The sequence below is a fragment of the Tachypleus tridentatus genome, chromosome 3 (genome assembly GCF_004210375.1).
Source record: "Tachypleus tridentatus isolate NWPU-2018 chromosome 3, ASM421037v1, whole genome shotgun sequence".
NCBI classification, from domain to species: Eukaryota; Metazoa; Arthropoda; class Merostomata; order Xiphosura; family Limulidae; genus Tachypleus; species Tachypleus tridentatus.
The window spans coordinates 71,442,152-71,464,882 of NC_134827.1; the positions used below are offsets into that span (position 1 = coordinate 71,442,152).

Below are 22,731 nucleotides of genomic sequence, written 5' to 3' on the forward strand. Positions count from 1 at the left end.
CATAGTGAGTTCTTCTCCTTGCCCCTTACTGGCCTGTCTACCCATGATTTTCATTACCTTCTCTGGTCACGTCAATTGTATGTATGTTATTACATCATAACTGCACTTTGATTTTAATGTGGTATTTTTCTGGTCTCTTGTGAGGTGGTTTAGACAGTTCACAGTGGTGTAACATTCCTTTTTTCCCATGTTGTTCCTTCTTTACATTTTATCAGAATGTATGGTACATGGTTTCTGCACCATGGTTACTTTCCTTTTAATCTTAGTGTTCTCTATGTTTCAAGTTTTTTGTTTTTTTAAATACCTGCCTGTCTGACTACTTAACTTGTATTATTGCTGGTTATTGGGCAACCTAATCCTCCACCCTTTGTTTTTCCCTTTCCCATACTGTTTCTTTCATTTCCTGTCTTCTCATTATTTTTATGCTCCTTTTGTCTTCTTTGTTCACCATGCTCTTCACACTTTTTCCAATTTGAGATCTCATTGTTCTGCATGCACTTTCCAACTTCTTTTTCAGACCAGATCCTCATATGAACTATCTCTGAAAATCTATTTCTTTTTTGCCTATGTATATTGTGTATCCTTTACCACCATGCCTGTGTTCTCCTGTATCTGATTAGTAGTTTTTCTCTAAGTCATTGACAACTCATGAAGGGGGACATTACATTCACACCTATTCTCCTACTTTTCATTTTACATTTCTGTATCTATTCTGATTTGGATAATCTTTGTCCTGTTCATGTTCTCTGATTTTATGTTGTCTGCACAGTTGCCTCTTATTCCTGTTCACACCTGTTTCCTCATAAAACTATTCCTCTGAGACATTTTCATTGTTAGTCTTGTGGGTTAGATTCCTTAATCTCTTCAGTTGGCTTATTCTTCCTTATCTTTTGATTCTCATAATATCTTCTGGGAATATTCCCACCAGAGCCATCATCTCATCTTCTCCCTAGCTACTTACATTCATCAGCTGTTTGGAGTGATAATCTGAGGTAGTATTTGAATCATACCACACACTTTTATTACTTTATGTAGCTTTTTCCTTTTCCTCTAAATTTTGATTACTGCCCATTGCTCCTCAATTCAACTGTGAATGGGAACAAGTATTTTTTATGTTTATTTCCATTACAGGAGCCCATTTTACATGTTTGGATCCTGCTATTTAGCATATGGGGCGTGTCCATGTATACTAATCCATATGTTCACACCGTATGGCCATTAGGGTCTGTAACACACACTGCTGAGATTAGGTGTTCTGCAAATCACTAGAGGTTTCCTAATGGTATTTTACTTCATAAATAAAGTCTATCCCAGACTATACCAACTTGTGGACTATCATGAGTAAAGCACTGTTGGGACAGCTGTCACTCATTGCACTTTTTGTTGCAGTTCTCCAGACACCTCACCACAATCCTCCACCCCTTTGGAATGGAGTGTGAGAGTTCTAGCCAATTACTAATGCCTAATTTCTGGGGATGTGGACAATGGTGACATCCACCTGAGTGTGTCCAATTCTACTTAGTTGAGAGTAGGTCAGTAGTATTCTGTTGGTGTAGATGGTGTGGTCTTTTCTCCTACTATGAACTGAATGAAAAATTTCCAATACTGCCTGGATTTGGACTGGATGAAATTACCACATAATGTTCACCCTGTAATATGGGATTCCTTATTCCATTGCAGCTTGGTTGTTAGGTCCTGGGTGGTGTATTGTTGGATTCAAGCAGGACTAGCTTACATAAGTCCTGAACTACATGGTATAGAGACTTTCCTCCTTTGAACTAGAGTGGACCAACACATTTCCCCTTCCTACTGTTAACCTAATGTCACTTACCAATGTGGTCTGCTGTTGGTTGTGTATTTGATCTGCATACATAAGCACTGCTTAGATTTTCAGAATGGATATGGAGATGACATATTACCAATAGTGCATGATTTTGGACTGGAGTTGGCCCATCAGTTGTGACCTGATTCACCCTAGTCATCTATCATGTCCACTTACTGGTTTGATGTATTTTCCATCTATCTTCTTTGTGACACATACCTTCTATATGGGCTAAAAGTATAACTAGTAAATATGTGGTGAGACTTCTTTAGGGTGTCTTCATCTCCACTAAGGTTTCACACTCTTACATGCTCTCCTCAGATACTTTCTGAAGGATTATCATTTAGGTAACATTTATACCAGTCCATTCAGCACATCACTGTGGCATCCTGTGTATTATGTAAGCAAAGGTGAGATATCATATTAGAAGTTTTAATTTTCCAACACTGAAAATATATTTTCAATGGATACTTGCTACCATTGACACTTTCCATCCATACTACCCACTTTTGATGCATCTTTTTTGTCTAACTTTGAAATGAACATGGGAATCTACAGAGGATGTGTTGCACTTCTGTTGGTGGAGGATTGTTGCATGCTACAATGCAGCTGTACTACATGTAAACATTTGGAGGTAAGTGGGAAGTGAAAGTTGTGTATATCCACTCATATTTAATACTATCTATCCAGGCATCATTTACTATACTTTCATAAGATTTTAGTGTCTTACATTCATAATTGTATTAACTTTTAATGTTATACCACTTAGCACAGCATAAAATTGTTGCTAATAATCCACATCTTAATAGTATACAAGTTTCAAGCTGTTATTTTTATAAGGCAAATTTTAAGAAATTCATAATTTACCCTGGTGTGAAAAATTTTCTGTAGGTATCTCATTCCTGTTTTGTTCTCTATCCCACCAGTGAACACAAAATTCAATTTATGTTTCTCATCATAATATTGTCATTGCCAAGACAAACTACAATATTTATTGCTTTCAATTTTGTTTGGTCGCAGAGCCATCAAATAGAAAATCAGACCCTTTTTGCCATACCTATGTATCAAATCTTTTTTGGGGATTTGTTAATAGTTCTCTCTGTGTAATTTTATGTTATCTATAAACAACAGAAAAACCAAGGTTTTTCTGATAAATGAAGTATTATGTTACATTGTGTTCTGAAAAGAGGATTTTGAATTATCGAAGTGTTTCATGAGGCAGGTACATGATCATCTTGGAGTAGCTCATGAGTAATGTAATTCAATAGTGTAATGTCAGCTGCATGTTCCTCAAGCAAGTTACAACTTATAATGGTGTGAATAGTAGTTAGACACAGTTCAAAGGAATATAAAACATTTAATTATAAATAGATATTACTGTTATGAGTGTAAAGCTACTTAGAATAAACAAATATAGTTTCTTGTTACAATTTGAAGTCATTCAAGAAAGAAAATGAGGATAATTTAGATTTACTTCAATTTATCTTTATTTTTGTTGTTCTTATGAGGTTGCTCAAATTGGCCAGCTATGTATAGAATTAATGTAGAAAAAGTAATGTAAAAAATATAAAGTTTTACTGAAAACAAACACTTGAAATATATTTAGGAGATTTTAGAGATTACAGAAATAAAATTTGAGATTATTGAGATGAAGAAGGGTATTTTTAATTAACATGAAAATCACTTTGCACATGGGCTATTGAAAACAAATACTTGATAATTCATGGACAGTTTTTTTTTTAGTTTATTAAAAATACTTCACTTAAAAATATGATTTTTTGTAAGTGAAAGACTTATGAAATTTGGCAAACTTTCAGTAAATATTTTGAGGATATAAATACAACAATAAAAGTTAGTGGTATCAAACCTATAAAAGATTCAGTAAGTTCAAAGAGATCGTATAGTTCAGGGCTTCAAACATTGTGAAATGTGTTAAATGTTTCATCTTTAGCATATGTGTATATTTTGTTTAGGAACATGTTAAAATGGGAAATTGTTCTTGATTTGTCTTTTGTTCAGCATTATATTTTCCTTACATGTAGTTTTAGTTGAAAAACTGTAACTTAAGCAATAACACTCCCCTTGCTGCATCACAGAAAGATATTACTGTGTGCTTATTGCAGTTTAAATTCTTGCATATATTTCAAGAACTGAACAAAGCTTACACCCATACATGTTAGTATGTATTTTACTAGAATATGATGTAATCACCACTAGACTATAACCCTAAACTATTAGGATAACATCACATCTTTCATGCATAGTGATTCCTATGAGCACAAGCATGTGAAATTATGCTCCTTAAATTGGAAAATGTTTTTACCTAACATTTACTGGAGTTTTTGCTTTTTTTGTTTTAATCCTTTGGTTATCTTCATTCTATAAACTTTAGTGAGTATCTAAAATGAAACAAAATTTTAATTACCTTCAATATAACATTTTTTTTAATCAAGCTTGTACTTTTAAAGTTACTTGTTTCATTGTTCCTATTGTGAATCTAACATATGGGATTCATCCATGACTCTTTGAGGTTGCTGTCATGTTTATGCACCATCACTATGCTGGACTCATTTTCGTTTTACGTTTCTGCACTGTACAAAAAATAACACCAGTATATGGGTATGTACCTAGCTCATGTTTGCTATCAAGGTAAACTATAACATTTTAAAATTTACATGTAATTGTGACTACTGTAGTAAACTAACACTGAAGACTTTACAAGGAGGTTTTACTGTTACAGTTAACTATAATGTTGTTGACTTGTGTTGTTTTTTATTGTTGTAGACTGCAATATAAAGTTTATTTTCTAGATATGAAGTTTTGTATCCTTAGGAGTAAACAATTCACTTCAACTTTGTCTTGTATTGAGTGGCATTTTCACTGGAGTATGCCATTAACTTCAGCTTAGGTTGCTTTCCTGATATAAACATTCTCTTTAATCATTTGTATGATGGTTTAAATTTTGCCTGAAGTAAGTCTGATTTAAAACTTTCTTTTAACATCAGACTAAAATAAATGATATAAAAATCCCTGTTTGCTTTTATAATGTTATTAGAATTAATAATGTTAAACAAATTTAAATAAAATAGTGAAGATGAACCTCCATTCTTCTGTTGTTCAATGCCTTTAGGTCAAGTTTTAAGTGCACATGTAGCTGGGAAAGTTGTCATGAAGTCTTACTTGTCTGGCATGCCTGAATGCAAGTTTGGAATCAATGATAAAATTACCATGGAGAACAAAGGCAAAAGTAGCAGTACCATGGATGATCCAACTCGCACGTTAGTATAACATGTTACTTTCAAGCTTAACAAGTCAAAGTTTTTCACTGATTTTGTGAATGATTATGGTTAAGATCTAAGTACCAATGTGAAAGAATATGCAAGGTTTTTATCTTTCTCTGAATTATGACTTCTGTTCTTTTAACAATTGTAACTGGGTGTGATGTTTGACACAATCTATGGCAAGTACAAAGAAGTGTTAGTGCAATGTCATTGTTCTCAATTAAAGCAATATAAGTATCAAATCTGAAATGCAATTTGTACAGTTAATTGACTTACAACACATGCTTCATGAGCTCTTGCAAACAAATGCTAAATGCACACTTGTGTCTTCAGTAGTGAATCTGTTGGGTGCAAATATAATTTTAGTTTAAGGTGTAGACATTTTGAAACAAGATAAAGGTTATAACTTCATAAATATTTTAGCTGTGTAGCTGAAGGAATATACATTTTATATTTAGTCTTAAAGCAATTTTAAATTGTAATATTAGGATTTAAAACAGGGGTGTGCAACATTTTTCGTCGGTGGGCCATATAACCAACTTCATCAATCAAGCGGGGCCACTTAAAAAACAAGCTTATTCGTGTACATGCACAATAAATTAAAAAAAATTCTCAAAATGCAAGCAATAATATTTTATATTTTTGCATGAGTGATCATTTTAGTGCGACACTTGAAATTTAGAGTCCTTGCAGAGCTTGTCAATATCAGCTTTGACAGAAGTGGTTGCCACTCTTAACTGACTGGTCAAATGTTCATCAGTCAGCTGACTTCTACATTTGGTTTTGATGAGCTTCATTTTGGAGAAAAATTGCTCACAGCAGTAGGTGCTACCAAAAAGGGAGGCAATTCTTTGTGCATGACGGGACAAATTGGGAAACTTTTCACGTACACAGAGTTTGTAAAAGTCTAGCAAACTGTTTTCAGAGAATTTCCTTTTAGTGTCCATGTCAGCCTGCAGTTCAATGAGTTCCATTTGGCAATCATCAGGACTGTCTTCCACTGCCAAATCAAAAGGTTGAGCGAACAATTTCAATCTAATTTCAGTTTGTCTGAAATCTGGAAATCTGTTTGCAAACTCATCACGCAGCTTTTGTACACTGGTTCCATATTTGGTGCAATCCAGATTAGGAAATTCCAGTTTCCTGGTTGCAAGACATGTAAAATGGGTCAATATGGCTCTTCTCAACTGAACCTGGAAAAGTTCCAATTTCTTCTCAAAAGCACAAATATGCTCAAACAACTTATTCACAAGTTGACTTTTCCCTTGTAGTTTTAAGTTTAAATCAGACAGATGCTGTGTAATGTCTGTGAGGAATGCTAAGTCATTCAGCCAGTTCTCATTGCTAAGTCCACATTCTGACGTTTGCTCTCCATGAAGAACTTAATCTCCTCTCGCAGATTCCAGAATCTCTTCAAAGTAGCAGCTCTACTAAGCCAACGTACAGCAGAGAAGTACAAAACATCTGAATACTCACTGTCCAGCTCATCTAAAAAAGTTTTAAATTGTCGGTGATTTAATCCTCGTGTTCAAATATAATTTACGCATTGGACGACATTTTTCATGACTTCTGCAAAATCCAGAACTTTGGTGCACAAGCTCTCTTGGTGAATAATGCAATGGCTTACAACTACATCTTGTGCTCCAATTGCAGTTAGAAATTTCTTGGTGAATCCATTTGTCCTACCTGTCATGGAAGGAGCACCATCTGTTGTAACACCACATAATTTATAAGGATTCAGTTCAAACTTTTCTACAACCTTAAGCACTTGTTCACAAATATCCTGTCCTGTGGTTGTGGAGGAAAGGCTTGCCATATCTAAAAACTCTTCGAAAACATCAAAGCCTGCAGTAACAGCTCTGATGAAAATGACAAGTTGGGATGTGTCATTGATATCAGTGCTTTCACTGAGACAGTAAAGCGGGAAAGGCTAGTTTGCTCCACCAAATATTTTTTCTCTGGACATGCATATTCTGTGAATATTGTTAAACAATTTTTAATAAATTATCCATCACTGAAAGGCTTTCCCTTTTCTGCCATACATTCACAAAGCTTAAAACTCAGTTTTGTCACCAGTTCTGAATTTTTCCTGAAAGTGGTAAAACACCTTGTTGCTTTTCAATGGATGTTTTAAATGTTCAATTTTGTCCTTTCGTGCCTGACCAACAATTTCATCAAACTGGGAGGAGTGCTTAGTTGCGTAATGTCGCTTAATATTGTACTCTTTCATGACTGCAATTGTAGTTTGACAGACGAGGCAGACAACACCTTGATTATGTGGGACAACAAGATATTTTGTGCACCATTCACTGTTGAATAACCTTCCCTCATCATCAATTTTCGTTTCTTAACTGCTGACATTTTACTAGCCCTGAAATCAAAACAAAAATTATTCTCACGAAAATAGCAAAGTAGAAAAAAACATAGAATTTATTTACACATGGAACCTCTTATGGACAGAAACACATGTTTCTAAATTGGCATCCGATCATAGCCTTCCGGTACTTAAATTAATTGAGAATAGCAAAATACAGTGTGACCTCGCCTATTCAGCGGTTCGCCATTCATGCCCCGCATATTCGCGGGTTATCGCTGAACTGCGTTTTTTAGGTCACAGAGACTGAAAGGGCTTTTCGAGGAGATTTCTGTTGTATTTACTCAATCAAGCCGTTTTATCAATTGCCGTCTTCACCAAACAAGATTGGACTGCTATTGGCTGACTGCCTTAGCTTCCCCAACAAGCATAACGGCAAAGCACAGCCCGTAACGCGACGGTACAATTTAGTGAAATACATAACAGTATGCAATATTGCTACATTATTACTGCATCAATGAGTATAAGTATCATTAGTGTTTGGGAAGCATTTCATATAGTATATAATCGCATACATATACGTTTTAAAACTGCGTCCAATATTTGCGGTTTTTCGCTATTCGCGGGAGGGTAAAGAACGTAACCCCGCGAATAACGAGGTCACACTGTACATAGAATCAGATGCATCTGAAAGCAAAAATTTTAATAAATTCAGTAAAGTCACAACAATATGCTAAATAATAATCAATTTACCTTCAATCTCTTGTAGTAACTGTAAAAGGTAATAAAATTTTCACCAATAATGAATGACGGACAGCAGAGGTTAGGAAAATTGTCGCCATGGAAGGCGAGGTTCAGGACATGACATTGAGTCGTAGACAATAGTGCTAGTGCCGTCACCTATTCATGCCCTAAGGAGGCCGACCAATCAATTGACCTGCTCCTCTCTAGCAAAGATAATTTTAGAAGTTTGTCGAGTGAAGCCTGGGAATCCCGTAGGATCGATGCTTTTAAAATATTCCATTTGCGTTGGATTACAGATCAGGCCACATGGTTAGATTACAACAACTAGGGCCACACTAAATGGCTTGGTGGGCCGGGTTGTGGCCCACGGGCCGCCTGTTGCACACCCCTGATTTAAAAGATCATGTGCTCAGTGTTTAGATTTGATCTTATTTCAATTTATTTAAGTAAACAGATGTTACCATTAGGCATAAAATTCTGTTGTTTATTGACTTAATCTTGTTTAATCTTTTAATGTTAGTATCATCATTAAACAGAAAGGAAATAAAATTTTGCTACTAGTGCATGAAAGGTTAAATATATGCATCTCAATATGTCATACATGATTTCTTGAAATGGGAGAAATCATAAAAGCCAAAATGTATTCATCCAAATAGAATTATTTGAATACTGCTTGGCCTCTATCATTTTAATGACAGGTGTTAAAGGGTGCTGTGAAACCTTATAAATGTATTGAATGTTGGTATAATAAGCATAAAGCAGAGACTGTGTGAAATCACCCAACTTAGATATAAGTGCATAAAATGTATCATGAAAGTAAAACATTTATTGATTGAGTTTTAAACGTAAATTGTGTTTGTAGTAAACTGTTTTTGTTATGCCACCAATGTTTTTAATAAAGAAACAAATCTCTTCAATAAATGGTGACTTCAAATTTAGAAATCAATGACATTTTTTCCAGTTTCAGTGTCTATACATTTCATTTTATATTTACAATATGTAGAATAACAACAGTATTATGTTATACTTTGCTATTGTTGGAAATAAGTGTATAACAAAATGTACTGGCTTTTGTATACATTATAATTTGTCAATATAACTAATTTTTATCAATAACTATTCTATCAATATGCCACAAATTCATTTTGTGAATTATCTTAATTTTCATTGGTTAACAAAGGAATTTACTATCATTTGACTGCACTTTCCCTGCCTCTTTGTTGGTCAAATTTGATTTCACAAAATTTATTTATTTCAGTTTGCTACAAAATGTGAGATTATACTGTGGAATGGGTTGGTAGTATTTGCTCTATAATTTGACAGGTGATACACTACTGTGTATGTGTGTTTATATAAATATATTGATTTAGTGAGATGTCCTTAAGATATGATTTAAGATACTTGATTGCGAAATATAATGTGATATGATTTATTAGGGAAATATATTTTTTTAACAAGATTTCTTATTAAGGAAAGATGTTTGTTTGTAAGTCATGACTTACTAGAGAATGATATTTATGAGATGATTTAGTTGAGAGACATTGATCAGTGATGTAATTTATTTATTTGTTGAGAGAAAATGTTAGTTTGTGAGGTGTAACTTATTACAGAAAGATTTGTTTATGAGATATTTCTTAAAGAAAAATCATTGTACATGATATTTATTGCATAAAGATGTTTTTGTCAGAGTTACAACTAGTTAAGGTAAGTTGTTTGTGATGTATGACTTATGAGAAATTTGTAAGGTTATTTATCAGGTAAAGCTAATTATTTGTGAGAAATGATTTATAAGAGAATACATTTGTTTATGAGGTACAATTTGATAGGGACAGATATTTATTTTTGAGATGTGATTCAATAGCTTATTTCTCCTGAAAAATATTTTAAAATTTCATTTAGTTCGGGGAAGACATCAATTGCCATAGATGATTGCCAGTTTCATCAGTGCGTGAAGTTGAGTAAATTTGAGAGTGAACACAGCATCAGTTTTATTCCACCTGATGGAGAGTTTGAATTGATGAGGTATGCTCTAAATTTCTAAGCATTCTATATTTAAGTATTGCTAAAACACTTTTCCCTGACAGTGCACCAGTCTTTTATATCCTTTCATTTTTACCACTTCAAAATGTGCTGATCATGTGACTACCCTCCACCAATCATACTGCACTATCTATGCTAGTACAGATAGTTCGTATCCCAGTTCTCACTTTCTTGATTAGCATTCTAGTTTGTAGATGTGTGCTCTAACTCATTCTCCATGTGACTACAAAATTTCGGTTCTGGCTAATCAAAAATTTATATCAATTTCTTGTATTTAATTTCCAATGTTTCTACTCGTTTGTTTCAAAAATATTCCTGTTTTTCCAAATTCTAATTTGTTCATATGAAGCTGAGATTTAATTTTACAAATTATGAAACACTCACATCAATAGGCAGTGGTTCTGACACAAGTCTTAGGGTCGACAATATCTGCTGGGAAAGCACAGACTTTAGTTTGTGGAGAGCTTTTGTCTTATTTTTAGTCGACGATTTCTTCCCTTCATGTTACGATTTTTTCAATATATCCCACAAATTAAAAAATCATGAAACCACATACTGCTGCATACTATATATTCCTGATATCAGCAGAAAAATAACCAACATTTGGCAAAAACTAGTAACAAAATATGACATTCCAGTTAATACCAAATTTATTCAAAAACCAGGCACAAAACTAAGATGTATACTGTGTAAAAACTACACTGACAAACACCACACCAACATTATTTTTAAAATACAATGTGATAACTGCCACGACTTCTATATTGGAGAAACAAGTAGAAAAATGGAAACCAGATTCAAAGAACACAAAAAGTCACCTTCACACGTTTTCGAACACTGCAAATCAAATAAACATAACGTAACCATAGAAAACACCCAAATATTAAATAAAGAAACAAACATGAACAAATGCAAAATTAAAGAAGCCTTACTTATACAACAACTTAAGCCCAAAATGAATCAATACAAAGGAACACCCTTATACCTATATTAATAAATATAATCAAACATCTAAGCACACCCTCTACATTTCTGCACTCAGTTACACAACCTCCTTGAAACATGTGGTCAGCTATTAGTCAGTTCCTTCTTTCTTTCTTTGTGAACCTGACGATGACCGAAGAAGGTCGAAACCTTGTTTGCTCCTCTACATAAAAAATTTTCTCAACCCAAACCAGCCATTTTTACATGTATATTTTTCTTTACAAGTGGGTTTTCTTGTCATCACTGATTGAGTACTTTTTCTAAATAGGTATAGTTTGTATCTTTTTGGTTACAATTCATGAAGTTCAGTAGGTTCTCTAATATATGGAGCAGGTAGTCATGAAAATCTTACTTATCTTTTGGTGATGTAGGCTTCTTTGGAAGCTCTTTCCCTTGGGACTGGCACATGCATTCCCTTAATTAGATGCTTCCTGACCAGTGAAACTTCTCCAGTGATCCTGTGGACCATTCTATCACCCTTATACCTGTATGCTTTCAATTGGGGACATCACATATATATGCTTCTGTTAGTCACTGGAATGCCAGTCTTCATTTGTTTGGTCTCCAATTCTTCACCCTTCTGCTTTGGGGATAGTACTTTCAATCAAGATTGGATGGGTCTTCACCTGTATTCCTACCCTTTGATCAGTTTTCTCTCCAGTGTCATTTCCCTTATTCAGATTACTCCTTGCCATGTTGTGCTCGTAACTCTGTGTTGGTCTGCTCTTGCCATTATTGAAGCAACAGTCTGTGCCCTTTACTCTCTCTCCTAATTGCTCCTCTGATAAATGCAATAGGATGTATTTTGTCCCCGTGTCACCAAACTCCATTTTTATGTGTGCTTTTCATCTAGTCACTTACCTTAGTTCAAGAACTTGCCCCTCGTATAGCATCTTTCCTTGCCCATACCACTTGCCCTTCTTTGTCTGTGTACCAGAGGAGTTGGTTTTCCTTCAGACATTAATTTATTTGCCATAGTTTTGAACCACTTCATCCTTCTGTTTATCACCAGTTACCTGATCAGGATTTGTCTGTTTTAACTGTGGCTTATTTTATGGTTGTTCTGTCGAACACCTTCCATTCTCCCACTCTCAGAAAGCCTTCTCTTTCAACTGATCCATTCCCCACATCCATTTGTTCTGCCGGATTGGGATATATCAGTGTTGTCATTCATGCCCTGTTCAGTTCTCCCTTAGAATCCATTGCAATGTGTTCTTTGTAACATCTTTCCATCCAGACCTATATCCTTTCCTTCCTGGCATGTCCTCATTGTTGTTCCTGAATATATAACTGTAATTTTTTCTACATTTGTTATCATTTCTGGTATGTTGTCCTCTATCTAAAATGAAAATATCCAAGCCACTTGATCCAGATGTTTGTTGTCCATACAGACTGCACATTCTAATCTTCCAAACTTGTGCAAGGTGCTTTTACTAGATGTTTTTGCTCAGATGGACCACACTTTAAATAATCTGATGTATTCCAAAACATTCCCCTATGTGTTCTTGTCCAAGCAGACTGCACGTGGCCTATTTGTGTGCAGTTTAAGTGCTTTAGCCCTATCCACATATACTTATGTCATATTATGAGGCATTTTATTATGACTGCATGTTGCATGTCAACATTAGCAACATATGTGGACAAATTATATCCTATCTGTTGACAATGGCCAATTCTGAATTACATGACAATTTTTCACCAAACTAGAATTTCTTATTTTGTTGTTGATGTCGTGTTTTTCTAAGGAAAGGATCACTCTTTCTGCTCACAATATCCTAAACAAGGCATTGTCACTAGATGTTTTGCCTGGTTCTAGTTGGACAAAGTTGACCCAAGACTCTACCCTTGATACTTATTTATTTGGGCTTGTTATTTATTACACATGAAACATTCTGTTTGTAGTACAAATTTAGTTCCCACGGGAATCTCAAAGACTAGTTCGGATGAATTTGTAAAGGAAATTTCTAATTTCAAAAGGAAGATTATCTGAGAACTTTGTTTCTTTTGGTAAAATAAATAATGATTCATGAGGCATGAACACAAGCAGCTTGTAGTAGCTCGTGGGTAATGTAATTCAGTAGTGTGATGTGAGCTATATGTGCCCCAAGTAAGTTACAACTTATAAAGCCACAAATAGTAGTTAGACATAGTTCATGATGTAGTAAAACAATAAAACTTAATTATAAATAGATGTATACTGTTATGAACTTAAGGGTACTTTGGATAAACAAAGGTAACTTAGACATATAGTAATTTTTTTTTTGGTAGTTTCAAGGTCAGTCAAATTACTGGATTCTGTTTCGAGATAGAGTAGGGAGATAACATATAAAGTTTTGTTGCAAAGAACCATTTCCAGGAAGTTTTAGGAATTATACAAAGGAAATTTGAGATTTTTAAGAGTAGGAAAAGTATTTTTAATTTCAACATCAAAATTATTTTGCACACAGACTGTTTAAAACAAATACTCAATATATTTATGGACAAGCCTTTATTTTAGTTTATTAACAATATGTCACTAAGAAATATTATTTTTTTATGTGAAAGACTTGTAAAGTTAACTGAAAGACTGACATATTTTGTAAAAATATGCACACTATATTGAAAGTCAGAAGTATTAAATCTATACAGACTAAACAAGTACAAAGAGGTCACATAATTGGTCAGATTAACTGAGCCTGTGTTGAGAGAGTTAAAAGAGGTTGCTCTCCAGTTTATTGAATATTTTCACATCTTTACCAGCCCCTCCACCTTTGCAGTATAGTATTCTAACATTTGGGAAGAGGAGATTGTACCATTGGGAAGTTAACATTTATTTTACAGTGAAAATGTATTTATTCTAGGAATTTACCTCCTTTCACCCACTTCCCAGTTTTCTTCAGCACTGATGTGTCAGTTTTTCTGGTGTGCCATTTCTCAATTCACAATGTGAATTGTGCTAGTATAGTAGAGGGAACTATCTGTGCTAGTACAGATGTTGCATTATGATTGGTGAAGGGTAGTCACATGATCAGTACCTATTCTGAAATGACGCAAAAATGAAGGGGTAGAAAATATTGGTGAGTTTTCAGTAAACATTTTTTAGCATGCTTAGAGGCCAAACCAGGATTAAGATGGTTTTGGGTAAAAGGAAGTAAATACCTATTGAAAATACTTTTTCAGTGTAAGAAAATGTTAACTTTCTAGAAAACTACATTTTATCTGTTGGTCAATTTGAGTGACCTCATAGTACCCAAAAAATTTAAAATCTAAATTACCCTTTTTTGTTTTAATATGACTTCAAATGGTGACATGAAACAGCATTTACTGTAATTAGCTTTAAACTTGTAACAGTATACATCTATTTATACATACATTTTATTGCCCTTTGAACCATGTCTAATTATTATTATTCATGCCCTACAATTTGTAAATCACATGGTGAATGTGTAGTTCACATGACGATATCGAATTGTGTGTGAATTACTTGCTAGCTACTAGTCTAGTGAGAGTATCTCATAAAAGGTAATAGTTATTATTTATTTAATCTTATCTTATCTAAAAATCTTTCTGACTTTTATATTTTAATTACTTCTGTAATAATAAATGAATACACCTGAGAAACAAGAAATAAAGTACTTACCTGGATCTTCTGTTTTTGTGGTGTTCATTATTGATAACACCTAATCTTACTTTTTTATACAAGTTAGTATTACTGTAATATATCAATTTTTTTTTACTTAAATAATGCTCCAAGGAACACAAAATAATAACATGCAAAAAAAAAAAAAGGAATATGTGCCATAATTATTGCAATTTTCCTGAATTTTCATGACAAGAGCTGCTGGGAATAAATTTTGAACTGGAAGAGAAACAGACAATTCTCTGTACAGGAAACAATGTAATATGATATGTCCTTTGATAGAATAAAATCTTGGTTTTTCCATTGGTTATTTATAACCCAGAAAAATGTGACATTTTCTTTCTAAGCATTACCTCTTTAATTTATTTTTCACATTTTCAAAGAAATATTAAACGTAATGTAAATTAGTCATCATAATATTGTCATCACTCAAGAAAAATATATTTATAGCCTTCCTCTTCAATATTATTTGGTTACAGAGCAATAAATAGAAAATCATACCTTACTTATCACACTAGGATAAATTTTTTTTTTTTTAATGTTGCCTTATAAAATTAAAAACTGAAAACCTGTTACCTTATTAGTTATATTTTTATTCTAATTAAATTTTGAATGTAACTTTCTAAAATAATGTGATGTGTAGAAGAAGCTACCTGTAGCATTAATCCAATTTCTTACATATGTAAAACACTATCAGAAAATAGAGCATTTTAGTGCATAATTGGTTTGAGTAGGATAATTTTTATCAGTTTATTTACATTGTTCAAAAGAATATTTATAGTGTGGTAAGTACTAAATAGTATGTAGATTTGTAAATTGCAATGTATAATAAATAAATCAGTACAAACTTTGCTCCTAACTATATGTATATATATTTTATCAGAGGTTTTCCTTATGCAGTTGCTTAAAGTACTTTTTTGTTTTACAGATTCTTATGATTGATTTTGAAAACTTTATTTTTTCCAGTCATATCTTAAAATACATCAGATTGTTTGAAAAATAATGGCAGATTTTAGTCATTTATAGGGAATAGAAACCTGTCTTTTTTTTTTTTAATGACTTCATATATACCATTTTTTGTATTCTATTCATTAGTGCTTTTATTCTTTTCTAAAACTTTTCCAATATTTCAGACCCTTTCAATTAATGATGTAAGGAAAAAAGTTGAGTGTCATTGTTTTTTGTATGAATTCAAACTTGGTCATTAGGCATTGTAAACTGCTCATAACATCAACCAAGCATGGGGTGAAGGAAATGCCTATCAATATGCAGTACAGCATTGGTTCCAAATGTTTCATAATTGAAATGTGAGTTTTGAAAATGACTAGATGAGAGCATTAGTGGAAAGAAACCCTCACCAAATTCTTCAAGAAATGACACAAGAATTGGGTGTTGGCATTTTCACAGTTTCAGACCATCTTGAACAAATTGGAAAAGTGAAAAAGCTCAGTAAGTGGTTTCACGCAAAGTTGGTGAAAATCAGAAAAATTACTGTTTTGCACTGTGCTGTATGTTGATTTTGTGCAAGAGAAATGGCCCATTTCTTGATCAAAATTGCAATGAATAGTGGATCCTTTATGACAACAGAAAGCAATATTCACAGTGGCTTAACCATGACAAGGTTTGAAAATGCTTTCCAAAGCAAAAGTTACACCAACAGAAGATTGTAGTCACTGTATGGTGGTCTGAGGCTGGTATTATACATTACAGCTTGCTGAGCCAGGGCTGGAATATCACTGCAGAGGTTTACTGTCTAGGATTGGAAGAAATGCACAGAAAGATTTGTGAAAAACTTCAAACATTAGTCAGTTGAAGAAGACTGATCTTGCTTCATGATAATGCTTGGCCACGCATTGTTCAAGTGACGTTCCCGAAGCACAATGAATCGGGCTACAAAACATTGCCTCATCCTCCTTACTCCCCAGACCTGTCACCCACCAACTACCACATTTTCAAGCATTTGGACTACGTGTTACAGGACAGTCGATTCAACAACAGAGAAGCAGCAGAGAATATCTTTAAAGAATTTTTTAGTTCTGGGACTTCAAAATTCTATCGTCATGACATAAACATTGTTGTTTCTCATTGGCAAAAGTGGGTAGATTCACTGGGTTGCAATTTTGATTAATAAAGTTGCTTTTGAATTTTTTCTTATTAAAATTAAAATTTAAAATCTATTACTTTTAAAACAATTTGTTAAATGTCTGTTGTCATACAATTATTGTTTACTCTTTTACAAACCATATACGCTATACTGAATTTTTGCTTCTCTTTTCATTTTCATTATGACTTCTACAGTATTTAAGCCAGAGAAACATTTTTCATTGCTAATTATTCAGCTTTGTTAGCTTTAGTTATGGTATGGAAGCACATTTTGCTGTCTTCTTAAAACAGACCAGTGTTCTGTTGAAACTTTTAGTATATTCCCCCAAAATAAACCACTATATTTTATTTATAAATTGTTTGGCAAATCACCATTTTATAAGATTTATTTAAGTAGTTTGAATTAAGAGTTTCTTTGTTTTCAAGGATTTGTACTACCTACCTAAGTCTGTGACTTTTATACTTAAGAGAAAATAATTTAATGGGTACTGTTTATATTGGTTGTTTAATTCATTAAGTAATGATTTTTTTGTCACTTTTATATGACACTGAGATTAACAGAGTAATTAAAAAGCAGCCTTAAAGAGTACTAATGCTAAAACTTGTATTGGTAAGAATTGTGGGACTGACTTTTTTTATCTACTTAAATAGAATATGTTCAGTATACTACAAGTAGATGATATAAATTTTTTATATATGTATATTTGTCCACTAGATATCGTATAACCAAAGATATCAGTTTTCCATTCCGCATCATTCCATTGGTTCGAGAAGTTGGCAGAACTAAGATGGAAGTTAAAGTTGTCCTTAAGTCAAACTTTAAGCCTTCTCTTATTGGACAGAAAATTGAAGTATGTTATTTAATTACATCAAAATTGTTGTATTAGTTTGTTATGAATATGCTTTTTAAAAAAATACAACATGTATAAGGATTATATCAGAGTTTACAACATTAGTATACAGAAGCATTGAACATGTAGTTTCAAACTAACGATTGGGTAGTATGATCATCTAATGTATGTATACATATATATCTATACACACATACTATGGCTGATTACCAGAATGGAAGACTTGTATAAACAATAAAAATAGTTGATTCTCCTGTATAAGAATTTATAAGGCTTCTTGAATTTTGTTTGAACCTGTATTTAATGTTGCATATGATTGTAGGTATAATTAAACACATCTTTGAATTAAAATGTTACTTTTATGGATCAAGATCAGTCTCTAAATATTGAAAACAATTTTTAGAAGTTGAAATTGAGAATAATTTTTAACCCATGATTTACAGACTTTATAATCTAAATACTGGAAATAAGGACATTTTAAATAAAACCAAAATTTTTTCCTAACATCATGACTGGATAGTTAGTGATAGAAGTAATAATATTTACATTGTGTTTGTTCTAACATTAGCCAGTTTTGTTGTTCTACTCTAATTTAAGCTTTTTTCCACACAAGTTTCATACTAGACCTGTTGATTAATTGCATTTTCAATAAATTTTCATAGGTTCGTATACCTACTCCCCTAAATACCAGTGGAGTTCAACTGATTTGTATGAAGGGTAAAGCAAAGTACAAAGCCAGTGAAAATGCAATAGTATGGAAGTAAGTAAAACAAATGTTTTTGTTTGCTTAAATTGTAAATATTTAATTAAGATACTTATAATTGCTTCTAAAATGTATATGTAAAAATGATATGTTTCTTTTGATGTAAAAAACATTTTATATCCAGATTCACTGTTATGTGAAGTAAACACTTATTAGTTCATATGTAAAAACCTTCATTACATAACCAAGCTATTTTCTGTTATATGACAAACATGTTTAATAAAAAAAGTAAACCTCTTTAATGAATGGTGACTTTAAATTAAAAAAATCAACAAATATTGTGCAACAAATATTTTTGCAGTTTTGGTTTCTATACATTTCATTTTATACTTTTAACATATGATTAACAACAGTATTAGGTTGAACTGGCTTTTCTATATATTAGTTGTGAATCTAACTACTTATCAATAATTCTATAAATATGCCACAAGTTCATGAATAATCTTAATTTTGATTGGTTCATAAAGGAATTTATTGATATTTGACTGCCTCAACTTCACTTTTCTGACTCTTTTAGGTGAAGCTTCATTTCTCAAAAGCTATTTCAGTTAGCAATGGAATGTGGATTAAGGATATACAATGGGGTGAGGATGGCAGTACTTGCCTCATCATTTTTAGTGGGCTGTATGCTAGTTATGGGTTGGCATGGCATGATGGTCAGGGTGCTCAACTTGCAATCTGTATATTGCTGGTTCATATCTCCATCACACCAAATTTCTTGGTCATTCCCATTATTTTTTGGTAAAAGAGTTGCCCTAGAGTTTCTGGTTATTGGTAATGATTATCAGCCTTTCCTCTAGTATTATGATTTTAAATTAGGGATGGCTAACATAGCCCTTGTGTAGCTTTGCATGAAATTCAAAACAAGCCAATAAAGCCTATATTCTAGTCATTATAGTGTAGACATGTACTGCAGATTTTATTAATATTCAAAGGACATAAGACCTTATTTTTCTGCTTTTATTAAGCATTAACTGAACCTTCTTAGTTGGAATATAATATATTACAGTTAACTTTCTTATGTCATTCCACTTAAAAATTTCTTAATGTTGAAAATTGGACTTTTTATTACTTTGTTATAGAACAGTGGTTCTTAACCTTGTTAGAGGTACTGAACCCCAGAAATTTTGTACTTGCATTCACTTAACCCTTCATAATTTGAAAAATAAAATGATTTTTTCAAATTCAAAACATAAGTAGATATTTTATTAGTGCACAAAATGTACCATGCATCAGTTGCACGTAATATCACTGTGTTCAAAGAACAAAACCAACAAAACATTAATTTCACACAAAAACATAACTCAATGAATATTTACTGCAAATCAATTTGACTTCTGCTGTTGCTTTTCAGAGACAAGTTCAGAAATGTGCGGCTTCACCTTGGGAAGTGCCACTCTCATATCATTTTTGCAACAAAGTCTGTTCCTTTTCTTCATTTTTATGTCTACCATCCTCGAAAAGGATTACTCGCAAAGATACGTTGTAACAAATGGTATGAGTATCTCAAGGGCATTCTTACAAATAAGAGGGTACGCTAAGATTTGGTGACACCAAAACGTTGAGAGTGTTGTTGTTCTGAAAAGTTGCTGTTGAACCTGGCTCTGCTGAAGCTCAATGATTTCATCGAGGTATTCATAATTGACATCTGCTGTTGCAACACTAAACATGAATGGCTGTCTCACCCATGCTGGATATGACTCTCTGGTGGGGAAGTATCCATCGAGAAACTTTGTGAGCTCATCTAAGGGCATGGCAATTGCTTGCTTCAGTTCCCCGGGTACAGAAATGTCTCAGATTTCAGACACATCTTCGATCTTACTTACACAGTCGTCCAGCAGGGGAAAGTTTGAGAAGTTATCATTCTCTGTTCATTATTTCCATAACAGTAGCTTTTTTTGAAAAACCTTCAGGTTTTCTTTTGCTTCGATGATGTTGACTCCACTGCCCTGCCTCTGTTGATTGAGAGCATTGAAGATATTGGCCATGTACGCCAAAATGAGAATGAACTCAGATTTTTCGAAGCAATCTGCATCACACTGTTGGTGCTCTTGCAAAAACAGGACTAATTCCACACGCATGGCAAAAACACAATTCAGCACCTTTCCCCAGGATAACCACCGAACGTTAGAATGGTACAGAAGTACCTCGAATTCAGTACCCATTTCATTACACATCTCTTTGAAGATGCAGTGCTTCAGGGCACTATTTTGCACAAAGTTCACACATTCCACTACAATTTTTAATACTTCTGCCAGTTTTGATGGCAAGGTTTTTGTTGTCAATGCATGCCTGTGCAGAACACAATGTGTTACAATGATGTGTGGTGCATCAGCTTTCACCAGCGCACCAAAACCAGAGTTTCATCCCAGCATGACTGGAGCTCCGTCCGAACAAACTGCAGAAACCATATCTCACGAAAGATCGTTGTCTCTGAAGAAGTCATCCACAAGTTTCTTCACGTTGGCTGCCTTAGTTGTTGTGAGAGGCTTACAAAATAAAAAAATCTTTTATCTCGTCGTTCTTCACATAGCGCACGAATACAACAAGCTGGCTTAGATTGGAAATGTCGGTGGTCTCGTCGAGGTGAAGGCTGAATTTTGCTAGGCTTGAAATCAGATCTGCAACTACTTGAGCCAAGATGTCATCACTCGTGTCATCTATTCTGCTACTGATGGTGTCATTTGAAAGAGGAATTTGGGATAACGTATTTTCAGCAGCTTTTTCCAGCATGATATTCGCCATCTTCAACGCAACTGATTTTACGAGTGCTTAACCAGTGGTGTGTGGTTTGCCCTGCTTTGCGATCAAGTACACAACTTTGATGCTGTGAGGATAGGTTTGTCGATGGGTACAAAGCCGAGAACAGGCAAAGCAGCCTTTTCATCGAACCTGGTTTTCTTTACCTTGAATTCAGCGAGCATTGTGTTCTTGTATTTCCCATCTCCATGCAGCTTTAGGGAGTGTTCTCTTAGTTTTGCTGGTGCTAGACTAGAATTGCTCAACTTGGCATTGCAAATCATGCATTGAGGACGCTGACTCCCATCATGTTCCGTTATACACGTGAATCCATATTGTATGTATTCGTCCAACCACTTTCTGTTTTTGCTCGACATAGTTAGTATGAAGGGATTGAAAGATTAGAAAAAATATCACAAATGACACACGGTTACTACAGTCACAAGTCGACTTCTAAGTGCACGAAGTCCCTTGCAGCACAGATATTAAGGCCAAGTGATGTGACGTGACGTGATCAGCTGCAGCCAATGATGGCCAAGTGAAGCATGACATCACGAATTATACGAGTGGGGTGAATGGAATGGACACACACACAGTGTGTGTGTCTTGACCTCTGCCGAACCCTTGAGACTGACTCACCAAACCCCTGGGGTTCAATCGAACCCAGGTTAAGAACCACTGTTGTGGAATCTGTAGATCATTTATTTTATATTGTTGCAATGTTTTTGACATGACATTGTATACATGTTGCATTATCAGTGATTACATTTGTATTAAAAATTCTCTGTAACATGTTCATGTTTAGTCCTTAGAACAGGCAAGCTTGTTTTATTGTTTCTCATTTTGGTTGAGTTGTATAGAGAAAATTATGCATGTTTTTAGAGAACAATTGCTCTGAACTGTGGCTCTGGATTTATGACTCTGCAGTCATATGAGTCACACTTTTGACAGTACTACAGCTCCAAAGTGATTACTTTAATTTATCACAAAACTCCTGGTTTCATCTTGTGTATGGTGTTACTTGCTTACGAACATTTGGCCCAAATTCACATGTGAGAACCTAATAGGGCATTGGGCACAATTCAACAAATAATTTTGCAATATGTTCCTGTACTTCTAAATTACATCTTTGGCAAGCTGTTCAGAAATTTTGAAATTTTTATAAAGTCTTTTTCAATTTTTAATTTTCACATACTTTTTTCTGCATTTCATAATCCAGCTCACTTAAATCCACAGGTCTGTTTGTTTTTGAATTGTGCAGATATAATATTGTAGCTGTTGAATTACTTTACAAATTAAATTTGTTTGAATGGCTGAGCAGTTATTGATCTTTCCGAGATATCGAAGTAGAATTATTTGCTATTGTCAGCCCTTGTATGGAGTTGAAATGTATGACAAGGCTTAACTTTCTACACTGGTACACACTAGGAAAAGAATGATATTTGTTTGTGATTGTTCTTTCCAGTTCTTA

The 22,731-nt window shown here is 33.8% G+C and overlaps 1 protein-coding gene across 3 annotated transcripts in view; it reads left to right on the top strand.

The window, feature by feature from the left end:
- Positions 1 to 22,731, top strand: part of AP-2mu (adaptor protein complex 2, mu subunit) — an 84,108-nt gene that overhangs the window by 48,278 nt on the left and 13,099 nt on the right. For all 3 annotated transcript variants that reach the window (XM_076494723.1, XM_076494722.1, XM_076494724.1), the window contains exons 5-8: positions 4,953 to 5,100; positions 10,061 to 10,183; positions 17,623 to 17,758; positions 18,421 to 18,518. In XM_076494723.1, the coding sequence (XP_076350838.1) occupies positions 4,953 to 5,100; positions 10,061 to 10,183; positions 17,623 to 17,758; positions 18,421 to 18,518 (505 nt within the window). The remainder of the gene's footprint in view (positions 1 to 4,952; positions 5,101 to 10,060; positions 10,184 to 17,622; positions 17,759 to 18,420; positions 18,519 to 22,731) is intronic.